Source organism: Lepisma saccharinum, chromosome 1 (assembly GCF_977018435.1).
Source record: "Lepisma saccharinum chromosome 1, izLepSacc3.1, whole genome shotgun sequence".
Lineage (NCBI taxonomy): Eukaryota > Metazoa > Arthropoda > Insecta > Zygentoma > Lepismatidae > Lepisma > Lepisma saccharinum.
Genome location: NC_139229.1, coordinates 1,273,956 through 1,289,777, shown reverse-complemented (window position 1 = coordinate 1,289,777; position 15,822 = coordinate 1,273,956). Strand labels below are relative to the sequence as shown.

The following is a 15,822-nucleotide window of genomic DNA, read 5'->3' as shown; positions in this document are numbered from 1 at the left end:
AAGTTTTACCCTAAAATGCCTATTATGCCTGTGAAAATTTTTCGTTAACTAGGTAATTTTATGAATTTGCTTTTGTTTAGATGTTCCAAACTAATTTTGTGTAGAGAAAGGCCTGCTGTAGGATAAATAGTGTGTGAAAAGGGAGATTGTCTACATAAATTGTAATGCAATCTTTGTCCTAGACGTCACAACCTGTGTTAATGAAGGCAGTTGTTCTTCAAAATTAATCAAACACCAACAAGAACAGCAACGTGGTAATACAGAACTTCCCAACACAATACCTTCACTATATTTACCATGCCAAACCATGAATCACATGTATTTTACATTTGCCCCCTCAAGAACATGTACTTTAGAGGCAATGGGGAAAACCTTTACTAAACAGATGTTTGTTGTCAAATAATTAAAAACTAAAATAAAGGGTGCACCAAGAAAAATTGGGGATAGAGCTAAGGCTAAATGGATGATTGTGATGCAGAAAAATCTTGGATTTGTCACTAAGAATGCTCTATTTCACGCAATGAGAAGAGAGGATATAATTCCTACTTTACTATTCTTTAAGAGAGACTAAGTTTTACTTCATAAAATTTAGAGGATATTACTGCCATACGCTATAGAACTGAATATGAAAAAATATTTACTCCTTAATCTCAACTGAAGTAGACGTGTCTTTCACACACACATTATTTTTAGGCGTACTATTAAGAAACAAATAATTATTGTAAAACATGTACATTTAGTTTGACATAGCCAGAGAACAGTAGCAATTGGACTCAATGCGCTGACCACCCAATGGAAAGCCTTGGTTCTCAAAAGGCCATTGCACAAGTTATTTTTAACAGGAAAATAAGTTAAAGTTCCCTCTTAAAATTTTCTGGCAGTCCACAGTATGTATTATTTATCACTGTTCCCAGAACTACTAAATAAATTTCAGCTGAGCTGACATTAAAATATTAGAGAAAAGAGTAAGGGAAGTAACAGAGCTGAACATGAGAGAGGAACAGTGTGGATTCAGAAGAGGCAGATTAACAGTAGACCTGATAATCACCATAAGGCAAATGCAGGAAAGGCACTACGAGTATGGAAATGATTTGATTATGACATTCCTAGATATAGAAAAGGCATACGATAGCATGGACAGAACAAACATATTGAAGGCTCTAAAAGAGAAAGGAGTGAAGGAAGAGATAGTGTGCAGAGTGCAGAGCACATACAAGGCGAACCAGACCTGTGTGGAAAGAACGGAGTGGTTCAGTATAAGTAATGGACTAAAACAGGGAAGTACTCTTTTCCAAATGCTCTTCATAATTACAATGGATGCAATTAACGAAGAGGTGGGGAGGAAGATAGTATACTGCACACCTTTACTTTGTCATTATTATTATTATTATGCTTTTATTTTTCATATTTTCTTTCCTCGTTGGCAAGCCTATCATTTTCTTTTCTTTGTTGCTCTCGGTTTGACTGTTTCTTGCATTTTTTGTGTGTCATGCACAGAAGACAGAGAGGCCATAGGGCTACCCCAAACTCTGCATTCCAGCGACACCCCATGACCCAGTATAACCAAACCCCTATATAAGTAACTGAAATTTTACATTTTCATAATTTGGACAATTAATTAATAATAGAATCCTCTATCCAGTGCATAGGAGTGAAGGGTGGTTATACATGTAATAATAGAGTACAAAAGCTACAACCAAGAATGCATACAGTGAAAGGGGAGGTCTTCAAGAAGTGACTTCTTTTCTATTTATTTATCTTTGTGCAAAACCCGGTAAAAGGAGAGGAACCATGAAAGACTGTTGACCATTGGTCCAAGGGAGGACAGAGGAGCCAAAGAGCGATTGAACCGACAGACTGATCGGCTTTATCTTTAATTTTTTCAAACTCTGGAGGAAGAGAGGCGAATGTGTGTTTTTTCTAGACAGTGTGTTTGAGAATCTGACGAGAGGAGGAGTGCAACTGTGTTAAGTGTGGGAAGGAGAAGAGTGCTAGTTGTGTCTTTTGGTGAGGTAAACGGAAAAAGATGATTTATCTTCCACTGAGTTGTGCTATACACCACCAGAACAATTTAGTGCCCTGCAGGGGAGGATAGCTGCTCCAGGCATGTAAGTTGAGTCAGACTACAGTAGTGACAGTGGCACATCCTACTATTGCTCCTCATCTCCTGGACCCTCATGGACAGAGGAAATGTGGAAGCTAAGCGTGTGTACCTCCACTTTATCAAGGTGAAATTTAACGTGCACGAACTGAACAAAATTAAAAAAATCCAAACTTTTTTTTTCTCTTTGGTCAACGGGAGTTCATCTTATGTCAAACAAATGGGTTATTGGTTTTGGTTATTTTATTCTATAGAATAGATTATAGTATAAATCAACAGCTATTTATTTTCATTGTTGACCAAGAATAGTAACAGAAAATGGCAGCATCCTTTTCCAGTGCCTGGTTGGTGGCAACGGAGGAGAGTTAACCCTGGTAGTCTCATGCTATGAAAATTCTTCACCCCTTCGCTACCGAGGCTCAGTCGGTAACGCATCTGACTACCATGCTAAAGGTCCCGGGTTCGATCCCTGGCCAGTTCAAATCCGGGGACTTTTCTAACGTTGGAAGCGGCCCCGGTGTCTACCCAGTGTCGAATGACATGGGTACCTGGGGAAAACCCTGGAGGGTAAAGGCAGTCAGGGGTGTGATGCTGATCACATCACCCCCACTCACGACCGGATCAAGAAAGTGTGGGGCGTTACCCCCACACCCCTTATACGCCTTCATGGTATATGCTTTTCTTTTTCTTTTTTTTTTTTTTTAATCTTTGCTACCGCTCTGCCCAGCACAATAGGAGAGGAAGAGATGAAGGCCCTGTTGTTAGTTAATGATTTTGTAATATGGAGGACAGGGAAGTACAGAGCAGACTTGGACAATGACAGAGAGAGACAAAAGAAATTGCAGGCATTGGAGATGAAATTTTTAATGTGAGTATATTTAGTAAGACTAGAAGTGACAGAATAAGGAATGAGGAGATCCGACAGACAGTGGGTGTGGTGAAGCTTCAGGACAGGATAGATCAGGCAAAGATGAGATGGTTTGGACACATGAAGAGGATGGATGCAGAAATACTACAGTAAGAGTTTGCAATGTGCAAGGAGTGGGAAGAAGGCCAAGGGGGAGACCAAGATGTCAGTGGAAAGAGAGGAGTGGTGGAAGACCAGAAGAAAATAGAGAGGCTTGACTTCTATGCCAACCCAGCCAGAGGCAGGAAACTGCAAAGGAGGATGATGAGCTGACACTAGTATCTACATGACAAAAGGTCTGTAAGCTACTTAAACTATGCAACCATGATCCCACATCGCACATGCTACAGTCAAATGCCTTTAATTTCACTCATTTTCTCCTTCCATGGCTTTTCCCCCCCTCAGGTTGTGTAATGGGGGGGGGGACCACTTTATTTTGCACTACTGAATACTGCTCGATACAAAAAAGAAAGAAAAATTTGAATCAAACCACCATGGAATAAATATTTGTGGATATTATCTTAGAAGGTCTGAAGAATTATGGGTGAATACAGAACAATTACAATGTGCCATTAAAATACATGTGCTTACCTTCCTTGGTACAATCATGGCGATCGGCTCACACATCCCTTTCATTGCATGCAGCTTATAAAACCGGAAGATCTCGCACTGACTCACGTCACAGCCTCTCTTTGCCATGAAGCCCAATCCCCTCTGCGGAGAACCAGATAGGAACTGGTTCAAATAGTAAACCCACGGAGCTTGGTCCACTACCTCATAGTAACGAATATTGCCGTCACCCTGTAAAAGTAAATCAAAGATTTTTAAATATACTATATTCCTTTCAATCTGCAAATGGGTTATGGTTTAGCGAGAGATGTTATTTGAAAAATATGCATTAATTATGCTTCCATAAAATCATTCTAAAGTTCAGACATCCTGTGAGTTTTTAAAATTACCTATGTAGCAAAAATCTTGGTTTGTCACAGTAGTCATATAAATGAATCTCTGCACTTAACACACTAAAAAGTAGGATCCAACCTATTGAAATGCAAACTCCTCCCAATAGGAAATCAAATAAGAACACCTTGATTACGATGCAAATAGGTAACATAATGCACTATCAGGAAGGCCCAGACAAGGATGAAACATTATATATTTTACTGCTGAATACTGTTTGGGAACTTTTAATGCATCATTGTGTAATTACTTCAGATATATGAATAAACTGCATTAAAATATTTCCAGATATAACCAATTATACATAATATAGTTGCTAGATATCATTTATCTGTATTTACATTAACCCTTTCGGGGTGGGGCCTATAGATGCCAGAAGTAACTCAAGGACGGATGACGAATATTTCGTCAAACAAATGTTTTGGTAATAAGAGATTAATAAACAGGATACAGAATTAAAAAAAAAAAACACATGGAATCTTTTTTGGTTTATTCTCTAAGCTTTCACCTCACATCTGCAGTCATTGCCGAGTAGACTCTGAGGTCATTCTTGAGTCGCCAGGCCAATTGTTGTGCTGTTGTCTTCACCTTTATATAACTTGGGGCAATCAGCGACTAGTGGCGGTTTGACCTGATCAATGGGCGCCAGCCAATGGGCTTGATTTGGAGTTCTTTCTTTCTTTTTTTATAAAATTTACTATTTGTACTATAGTATTCACCTTTATATAACTTGGGGCAATCAGCGTACAGTGGCAGTTTGCACTTTAATTAAAATAAAATAAAAGTTATTGTACTCCGTTCTAAATAGAGGTGTGCGGGACAGAATTTTTTGGTCGGGATGGGAAATTTTTTTAATGCCGACATTCGGGATGGGAAAATTTTCAAGACTGGAAATGTTCAAAATTTCCCGAAGCTCTGAAAATCTCTAATTCTACACGTCATTTTCAACTGAAGTGCTTGTTTTTGCATTTCTGGAATAAAAACGAACAATTTCCGATAAGTTCCAGACACTTGCAATGGAGAAAACGTCAGGAATTAGCAACTTTTTAAAATGACCATTCGGTATTTCCTGACTGCTCGGGATCTCGAAAAGTCTGGATCAGGACGAGAAATTTTTTACCCGATCCCGGTCCCGACTTTTCAGGATCCGCACACCCCTACTTCTAAATATCAGAGGAATTAGCAACGCTTATTGCTCTTCTGAGACGAACAAAGACAAAATGTTGATCACTAACCTTTTGTGTCCCAAGCGTCTCGATCGAGATACCCAAATGTAACCCTCACGGTCCCAAGCATCTCGATCCAGACGCTGTGTCAAGGTCGTAGTTTTCACGTTATAACTTTTCTATTTTTGGCGAGAATTTCAATTTTTTTTAATATACATATTGTTCCTAACACATGTATTTAACAGAAATGTTTCTTGTACCTTTTTTTTTTCTTCATGAAAATGGAGGGGAAAAGGCAGGAAAAGGGACTTCTCTTTTGCGTCTCTTTTCAAGGGAAAATTTTTGCCGACAAAGAAAGATGGGCTTTGTTGTTCTAAAGCAATGCTTTTCACTCCCGCCTGGTAACTGCATTCGAAGGAAGCTTGTTTATCAGTATCCGATGTCAAAATGAAAGTTTTCCTTGAGGACGCAAGCAAAGGGTGGGGGTGGGGAAGGGGGAAGACTGGTTGTTGAATCTGCATTGTGAGAATGGAATTTCGAAGCACGCTGAAGGAAACCTTTGTTTTCTAGCACAAGTGTCCACAAGTTGCAACACGGGTTACCCTGCATTGTCTAAAAATAGAATTTCAAGCAGCAGCAAGAATTGGCGCTCATTTTTCACTGCGTTCTAGCTTTTCGTCCATGAATGTTGTACGTAGGTGTCGTTTTGTGTCCAAGTGCGAGGACATTTTTTGGGTGAAATGACAATTTTTTAAAATCATTTTTGGGAGTTTCCTCCCTTCCCCCTCCATATATATGCCAAATTTGCAAAAAATTTGCATTTTGACATTCTTTTTTTTCGAGGGGGCGGGGGGAAACACCATTTTTTTAAAGTATTTTTGAGGGGATTTCCTCCCTTTCCCCTCCATATGTACGCCGAATGTGCATAAATGATGTATCGTCTGAATCTGTGATTCATTCTGTGTACAACGTTATATCTTTCATATCTCTAGGGCATTTAGTTTCTGAGCTATAGTCATTTCAATGTAACACTGCAGTTCACTCAATTCCGAAGCTTGAGACAGTGGCACACAAGCCTTTCGTTTCAGGGGTACAACTCGCGTAATATTGGTCATATGACAAAAATGAAAATATTTTTCTGTTTCTTACATGCTAGCGATAATTTCTATGTGCATTTTTAACTTTTCATATCCTTTTTTCAGGGGGGAAACCCCTTGTTTTCTTTAAAAAAATATATTTTTCAGGGGATTTCCCCCCTTTCCCACTCCATATGTACGCCGAATGTGAATAAATTATATATCGTCTGAATCTGTGATTCATTCTGCGTACAACGGTATATTGTTCATATCTCCAGAGCAAATAGTCTCTGAGCTAAAGCCATTTCAAGGTACCACTGCATTTTGAAGCTTGAATCAGTGGCGTGCCGACCATTCCTTTTGGGGGTACAACTCACGTTACATTGGTCATATGATAATAATGCAAATATCTATATGTTCCTTACATGTCAGCGATCATTTCCATGTGCATGTCGACACTGTCATGTATTTTTTTCTTGGGGGGGGGGAGACCCCATTTTTTTCCCCGAAATTTTGGAATTTTCAGAGTTAGCCCCCTCACCACCACCACATACATGCCGAATTTGCTTAAATTTCATATAGTCTGAATCTCTGGTTCATTCCGCGTACAACGGTATATCACTCATCTCTAGGGCAATTAGCCTCCGATCTACACTCATTTAATTGAAACACTGCATTTTGCTCAAAATCGGCTCGGGACCAAGAGGGTTGGTTACATGTGAAAATGGCCTTGGGACTCAAAAGGTTAACTTAATTCCAAAGGACAGAAAGTGTCTGCAGAGAAACGTTTTTCGCGTTCTTTTTATCAACTAGTCCTGATCTCCAGTTTCCGCTGTTTGTTGCAAGTCTATTTTCATAGTTTCAAATGTTGCAATCAGATTTTCAGTGCGGATGTGAGTTTGGAATGTTCATGTCATCGAAACCTGAACTGCTCCACAGAGCCTCTTTATTTGCAGATAGGTCCTCTCAGATGGCATAGTAGTAACACCGTCATCTTGTAATGAAAGGGTCTCGAGGTCGATACCCGGTGAAGACACACAGTGAATCTGTTCCCACTTTCAACTGTAGGTCCAGTTCCGATTAGCCTATCTGTGTATAAAGTGGACTTCAAAGAAAAATGCATTTGAAAATAGGACGCAAAGCCTACAGTAGAGTTTTAATGCTCTTCTGCAACCAAACTATTCCATCTTCCATATTGGTCTCGATTAAAATGAACATGTTGTTTTCTTTATTACACTCGGTAGAGTTTAAATCAGGCATTCAAAACTTCTAGATGTCAGGCCCTGGACAAACAAGTCTTTCCAGAACTCGGCTATGCTTTATCCCGCACCATCAGCTGGCTGCCGCAAGATGCAGAATGAGTTCTGCGGATTCATTCCCTTCGAGTCCATTGAAGCGCAGTGATTTGGCCAACTGTTAAGAGTGATTTTTAAACATGTGTTTTTCATACAGATTCCAGGAATAGCGCACATGAAATTCACAGGAACAACTCAACACAAAATTTGCTGTAACTGAAGAGAAAATATTACAATATAAATATTTTTAGGCACATTTAACTCACAAGAAACTGTGAGCCTGGAATGAGTCACGGTCATGCGTTCCCTATGCCAAAGATCTACGAAGAATGCCAAGGCACAGAGCAAATGGCCGAAAGTTCCTTTTCCCCCAAAGTGTCACGAAATATGCCAAGGGTGAGCAACATACAGGCGAGGGAAAACCTCTTGTGGCTTTTACAACAACCCTTAGAAGAAATGTGAAAGAATGGTTTGAAAAAAAAAAGTAAAGTTCTCCCCTGTGCATAGCATAACGCCATGAAGGCGTATAGGGGTATAGGGGGTGTGGGAGTAACACCCCACACTTTCTTGATCCGGTCGTGAGTGGGGGTGATGTGATCAGCATCACGCCCCTGACCGCCTTTACCCCCCAGGGTTTCCCCCAGGTACCCATGAATGGTTTGAATGAAACTAAAAATAAATTTACAACAAAAACACAGTTAATAATCTAGCATGTGTTCTACTTTGTAAGGGAATGACTCATTCCCTTCATTTCATGGAATAACCGCCCATGGTGTGAGGTGCATTTTCCTGCCCTGTTTTGACACGAAATGAACTGCAAAATGCAAAATAGACTCAAACACGAAATTTAGTTTATTTACAGACACGACACTTTCTGAAATCAGAATTATCCAGTAGGTTATGAAATTTACAGAAAATGGATTAATTCTGCTGTAAATATTTGAGAAGCAAAAATGGACCCTTTTATACAGAAATAAACTTATTACTCTGGTAACTACATAAATCTACTATTAGAATGGATATGTTTATTTTGTGTAGTAAGTGCAGTTTTAAAATAAAATTTGGGAATATAATCACATTTCTAAAACCAAAATGTCATTTTATATACCGCTTTTTCACCGCTATAACAACAAAATTTTATTTTATTTACCGCTTGTGGACCCTAAATTGACTCTTTTATTTAGCAAAAATATGTACATCTACCAATCTACAATGAATAGCAATCAATCCCTTGGCCCTACCTTTCCTGCAAGGAAGACAATCTTTGTATCATGGTCGTAGAAGGGAAACAGAACTCCAGAAGACGAATCTATGGTCTCGATGCATAGTGGCTGACTCAGGTCGCTCTGAGACCAAACTGCATACTGGCGGTCGGAGTGCCTTGAGAACCCCGTGCTGAACAGCCTGCCAGTGCTCCCGAGGAACACAACTTTACTGGCCTTTGTACCTGCATGGCACACTCCCTCCTGGAAAATATAAATATAGTCCATATATTCTCTGCAAGTTGAAAATCATGAAGATGTGAAAATAATAACATTTACAACTAAGAGACTATAATAATGTCTATAAATTCAAAACTATTTCCATAACTACGATAAATATACATACATCTTTCAATCTCAAACTGAATAGTTTTTAATTATAAGTCCAGAAAATCATGGAAAATGAAACTATAAATTTATTTTTGGGGGAATTGGACTTATTATTACTGAGAAGAAAAACAATTCTCTTTCTTTGACAATAGTTTTAACTATCAAGCACAGTGGCAACTCGTGGTTTTTTTGGAGCGTAGGAATAAGTTATGGTAAACCGAGGAAGGTTTGAAAAAGGGGCTCAATTACATTCACACATCTTGCTTGCACTACCCATTGCATTTACAATGTTAGATGCAGGCCCATGCTCAAGGTAGGGCAAGGGGACCTTGCTCCTCACTTTGAACTACGAAATATTTAAATGTGAACATATAAATATCGATGAAAGTAACATTGACGATATTTCAGCTTTTGCAAGAATTTATATTTTCTTCCCCCTCCCTGTCGTGTGGATTGACTATAATAAAAAGTGTTGCTTAAACTTCGAAATTATGCTACAGGCTTCTAACTTGTGGTAGGATTTATTATTAATTATTTTTTTCCTTCAGATAATTGTAATTCTGTATCTGCTTTTCTAGAGTTTTGAAAGTGTATTACATACTTTTAACAGTTATGTAATAGTGTAAATTCCCCTCCCCCCCAAATTGTTTAAAATGGGTTCAACATTGAACATAAAAAGGTTTGAGAAAATTGTTTACCCCGACTTTCTACCGATTTCCTACCATAAAATCTCCTGACGAACTAAATCAAGCAGGATGAGGAAAAGATAGAGGATCGATCGTGGCATGGTTGTAAAAAAGATTGCCGCTGGATCGGTATACTCCCTTTTGTTTGAAACATGTCTGCTGGTGAAGTAGAAAAAATATTTGGACATAATTTTATTTTTATTTCCTGAAAACATATTCCTTTGAATTCGATTTTCCTCTCCCAGGGATTGTCGTTTGCAGATTATGCTAGAAACGGTGCTAAGTGACAACCAAGATCAAATTGTCCTTGGTTTAGTAACATTTTGTTGGGGTTGGCATCACTGATTAAGGAAAGTCTTGCTGGTTCCTCGATCCTTGCCAATCTTTGTAACCTCTTTCCCCACTCCCTTCCCCCCCTTCCTTTCCCCTGTCTGTAGGATGACCGCCGAAGTTCCTCAGCAAGCGGCAGAGAAACCCATGTCCATCGTCTTTGGACTGCTATTGGAGGGACCGAGAGCAGTCAACTCTCGACAGTAGCTAACCTAGGCAATTGAACGTACATTGTGCTCATATAATTTTATAACACGTATTAAACTCCTAAAAAGTAGAGAACCGGAAATAAGTGAAAATGAACTGTAGGAAGTTCCTCACTTCCTACATAGAGGAATTGGCCCTGATCAAGCATGCTTAGGATAAGTTTAGTTTCGTCACAGATCTTAATTAAGTACTTATTCCCCCATCTCTCTCAGTCTTTCTCTCTCTCATGCACACATGTAAGTATGTAGGCACCTGCACACACACACACACACTCATGGCATTTGACATGTCTATTTATTTATTTATTTATTTATTGAAATTTCCAGTACACCAGAAAACATTTTAAACTGAAAAGAAACAACAGTAAAACAGTACACTAGTGTTAAAAAAACACACAGAATAAGACAAAAAAAAGCCAAAATGGTAGCTACCAAAAATAGTACTTCTATTCATGTCCAGATATTATTAGAATAATAAAATCAAGAAGATTTAGAAGGGCAGGCTATATAGCATGAATGGGAGGGGAGGCAAATTTACAGGATTCTTGTTCGAAAACCTGATGGTAAGAGACCTGTAGAAAGGTCAAGATGAAGATGGAGGGATAAAGTTGGGATGGACCTAAAGGAAATCGGTAAGGATGGAAAAGACAGGGTTTGCACGTGAACTTGAAATGTATTTTCCCTGAGTTTTCCAGAATCTTTAATATTGTTTCCAGAGTAGTCAATACACAGTGCAATATTGCTTTTTTTTAAAGCCTCCATTTCCCCACATAGCCATAACATCCACCATCTTGATTTTATTATTACAGATGAGATGGACTAGATGATTGATTGATTTAAAATTTTTGGGTGTTTTGGTCTTTGTGGCAATTTTGCACCCTTCTAAGTATAGTGGCCACGTTGGCTCAGTCGGTAACGCGTCCGACTACCATGCTAAAGGTACCGGATTTCATCCCCAGCTGGTTCAAATCCAGGAACTTTTACAACGTTGGAAGCGGCCCTGGCGTCCACCCAGCGTCGAATGATATGGGTACCTGGGGAAAACCCTGGGGGGTAAAGGCGGTCAAGGGTGTGATGCTGATCACATCACCCCCACTCACGACCGGATCAAGAAAGTGTGGGGTGTGACCCCACACCCCTATACACATGACATGGTGCTAAGCACAGGGGAGCACTTTACACAGACTGGTGTAACGTGATTTGCAATGAAAGTCTGTAAAAAGGGTGTAAAGAGACCTTTGAGAAAGGTTAAAAATGCAAGTTGTAAAGGGACTCCCACAGGACAAACATGAAATTTAAAAAAGGCAAGGATGGCCTAAGAACTTCCTCAGAAACAGTGTAAAAGGCCCAAAGGCTCTTCTCAAAAAAGATAAAAACATTTGGTAAAACACTGTCACCTCACATGACACCTCATGGATGATAAATCGTTGGGAAGGATAAAACACTGTCCAACAAAATTCAAACCAGCACATGCGAGAAGAATGTGCCGAACACTTAACACAACATTACAGGTACGGCACAGTAGAGGGTCCAGCCCTTGCAGCAAATGGCAATGTGTGAGATGGCTGTGTCAGATTTGAAGCACAGTTAAGATGACTTATTCTTGGCGAGAGAGAGAGAACGAGAACAAGGTGGACGATCGATTGATTTATTTTACTTCGCTTCTTGTGCCACCAACTTTTGGCTAATTTGCGAAGATGGGGATGAGTGATGATATGATGAAATAAATGAATGGACACTCGCAAACATCCATGCCCAAGTCAGGCATGGCAAGGGACTCCTGGCATCGTAGCGTGATGTGCTAACCACTCCGCCATGGGGGCCAGCGACAAGGTGGACAAGAAGGTCGCCATCTGCATCAACAGACTTGGCAGTAATATCACCTCCTTCCTTCCCGTTGATGCCTACATGACTGGGGACACAGCAGAATCAAACTAGTTGTTACTATATTGGTATGGATATATCTGTGTATCGGTAACATTACTGATAATTTTAGCCATTTCTTATTACTTTTATGAATAAAAAAATACAATTTGTATGTCATGGTTTTGTGAAGTAAATGTCTATATAAGTAGTTCATTATTATTTATTAAAGTAAATCATATTGAATCACTGTTCCAGGTTCGATACCTGGTGGAGGCACATGGCACAGTGGTTCGGATCCCACTTTAAACTGTAGGTCCAGTCCCGATTAGCCTTTCTGTGCATAAAGTAGACTTAAAACAACAATTCAATCAATCAAACATATTGAATCACTTGGTTATATTCATTGAGGAGAAAGTTCTGCATGATTAATTTGCAATTTTGCATTGGCTCAAGATACGGAATCAGTAAATTTTATTTCAGTAGTTTATCAGCACTGGGAAATACTTCATATCAGTTCACTTTCTGAAAAGAAAATAAATTAAGAATTCCTGTGCCCATATAATTAAGCACTACGATTACAGATATTTGTCAGAGTTAACACATTTTCCTACTATATTGCAATGCACAAAATAACATTCCAAACATACAACATATAGAACAAATATTTTCACACTTTTGAGAAACAGAAATTTACAAATGGGCACAATATCAATTAATCTGTAATGCAAAATAAACATATTTTACAAGCCTATGTCTTCAAGCAGCTTGTGTGAAGAAAATCAACAGGTAGGAGAATATTCTAGCCCTTCAGATGTACTTCAATGCGACTCATTGATCAATTAGGTGATTTTCCCTGAGAATTTTACTTTTTTCAAATTCCATGAGATTTCCAGGTTTTTCCAGGTGTGTGGGAACCCTAAAAAGATTGGATAGATCTTGTTCAGGATAGGAACAGATGTAAGGCTTGTGTTGCCACAGCCCTAAACCTTAAGATACAGTTGAAAGCTAATGGTATCGTTACAACCCAGAAGTGTCCGTGACTGTACAAGAAGGCTAGCAAGTTAATTAATTATTTCTATCTCAAAAACTATTAATTTAATTATTTCATGTATTTCTCATACTTCCAATCCGATACCAGCAGGAATCAAGATGTGAATGACTGGGCAGTATGGAACTCACACTAAGAACAATGCCTCTTCTTGGTTCTATCACACGAAGCTTTTTATCCTTGCAAGTCGTAGCAATAAGGCTTCCATCCCTGTTAAATGACATTGAGTATATAACATCTGGATGGCAGTCTATCACGTTCACTGCTTCCCCTCGGCTGATGTCCCACACTATTATCTGTAAAGATAATACCACAATGAACATTCAAATATCCTCATGATTCCCTCAACACTAAATTTCAGAGCTTCCTTCAGATACTAATAGCAAGAGTAATAATCAGAACCCCAACGAGTACACAATAAGAAATAAGAATTGTTACTGCAATGTCTTTATACTGTAACTGCAAGGTATCTCACATACCACTTTTAACTAACACCCACAGATAACAATGCTTGAATATTGTAACAATTAGGAGTTGTTCAAAACATTCATTAATATTAGTTTGTAAGCATGGTCATCTGGAGGTGAAGGGGAGTTGAGTAGGTCCATCGACTCCCTCTGGAAATCAGCATCATTCATTTCAATTTACAAAAAATCAGACAGATTTTTATTTTCATTGTTAATAACGGAAATAATTTTCAGATAGTTACTAACCGAACAGAATAACAAAGTAAAAATGTAAAAAAACTGAAAAAAAATTGAATGTAAAATACATATTCTACTATTGTAACAAAAGAATAAATGGTTTCACATTTTAAAAACTTAAGTTTAAAAAATTAAGAGTTTTGTGTGAGAGGACACACACACACACACACATAATAATAACTATTACAAACTAATTTTATTCTAAATTATTATTATTGTTTTTATTATTATTATTCTACTCGATCTACCAGACCAATGAATATCCAACATAACTGTTTTTTTATTATTTTAAATTTCATGCAGTTACTGTACTGAAATGCATATTTATTATATTTTGTTAATGCATAGTTATTATAATGTATAAACATTATGGATAAAATTACCCCTGACATTTAATTCTTTTTCTTGAACGAGGTGTTTAAAAATAACAAAATATAATAACTATGCATTATGCATTACTTTAATAATAATAAAAACAACAATAATAATTTAGAATAAAATTAGTTTATAATAGTTATTATTTTGTAATAATAATAATAAGCATAATAATTAGTACTATTATTATTTCTACTATTCAAATATTATCAATTGCTTGACAACCCCCCCCCCCCTAAAAGTTTCTGGCTATGCCCGTGTTTGTAAGCATTCCACTTTAATCTCTTCTTCAAGTAGCTCCACAATTGTCCTCGCAGTGCTACAGCCTACACCAAAATTTTAGGAGTTCCCACAGGTATCACTTGCACTAAAGGCAAGAGCAATAACCATTAGGCTACGCAGGAGGCCAGGTAAGTGGGTAAAACATTGAAAACCCTACGAGTGTGGTGAGGGAGGAATCAGCTCGCTATGACTTCACTGATGGATTGCACAGTACAACAACATATCTTCAAATTTGCAAATACAAGTCCATATGATTATTCTTTCTAAGTGAAACTAATCTGATAATATTTGATCTACCAGGCTACCTGTACGTGCTAGCATGAGGAGCAAACAAAACATACGGCAAATGCTCACCAACATGGCAGTGGTACATTCTGTCACATCACGTGAAATCCAACTATAGTGAATTCATCAAGCATTGAACGAACATTAAGCAGCACCACTATGTGTTGGCCTCATTACGCAGTTGTACACATTTGCTACAGGATTGTCAAAATACATTTATTCAGAAAATCAGTCAGAATTTTACTTTCTTTACGTTCCTTAATCATACTTTTAGTATAAATATATTTTCAACTCCACAGTAATTCTAAAAAATTCTGAGAAAATCAGACTCATCTCAATTTTGTAAAAAAAATGTTCTCATTCGCAGGTTTTCCAAAATTTTCCAGGGCAATTCATAACACCCCATAGTGTTAGCTAAATTATAGTGATCTTCTTACACACATGTTTACGTTTAAATATATGAATTGCCCTGAAAAATTTTGAGAAACCTGGAGAAGGGAATTTTTTTTTAAATTTGTGATGTGATAATGGAACGAACACAGTTAACACAGAAGCCATTGTTTATAAAAAATATAACAATTATAGCATAACTAATACATAATTATAGTACAATTTAGTAATAAAAATCTGTGTTAATTCGAACATCTACCGAACACAACACAAAAATTGCAAAAGAAAGTGGGGAATTCCAATGCACACTTACTGTAGTAGATTTCTACATGAAAATAGTTCAAAATGTGCCCTTACTCTAGAGCAGTGATTCTCAAACTATTTTCTCATTGTACCTTTAGTCATAACCAGTGGCATAGCAACATATCGCAAGGCCCTGGGAGAGATTAAAATGCGAGGCCCCCTTCAGTTCTCTAAATTTGAAACACAGTGTTGTTCGATACAAAATCTCGTCGTATGTTAGCCAAATTTTAACAATAATAATAATAATAAT

At 37.9% G+C, this 15,822-nt stretch overlaps 1 protein-coding gene across 4 annotated transcripts in view; it reads right to left on the bottom strand.

Moving 5' to 3' along the window:
* Nucleotides 1-15,822, bottom strand: part of LOC145992070 (coronin-2B-like) — a 165,045-nt gene that overhangs the window by 26,705 nt on the left and 122,518 nt on the right. For all 4 annotated transcript variants that reach the window (XM_083128278.1, XM_083128256.1, XM_083128287.1 and 1 more), the window contains 3 exons: nucleotides 13,365-13,529; nucleotides 8,747-8,971; nucleotides 3,600-3,809 (listed from right to left, as the gene is read on the bottom strand). In XM_083128278.1, the coding sequence (XP_082984404.1) occupies nucleotides 3,600-3,809; nucleotides 8,747-8,971; nucleotides 13,365-13,529 (600 nt within the window). The remainder of the gene's footprint in view (nucleotides 1-3,599; nucleotides 3,810-8,746; nucleotides 8,972-13,364; nucleotides 13,530-15,822) is intronic.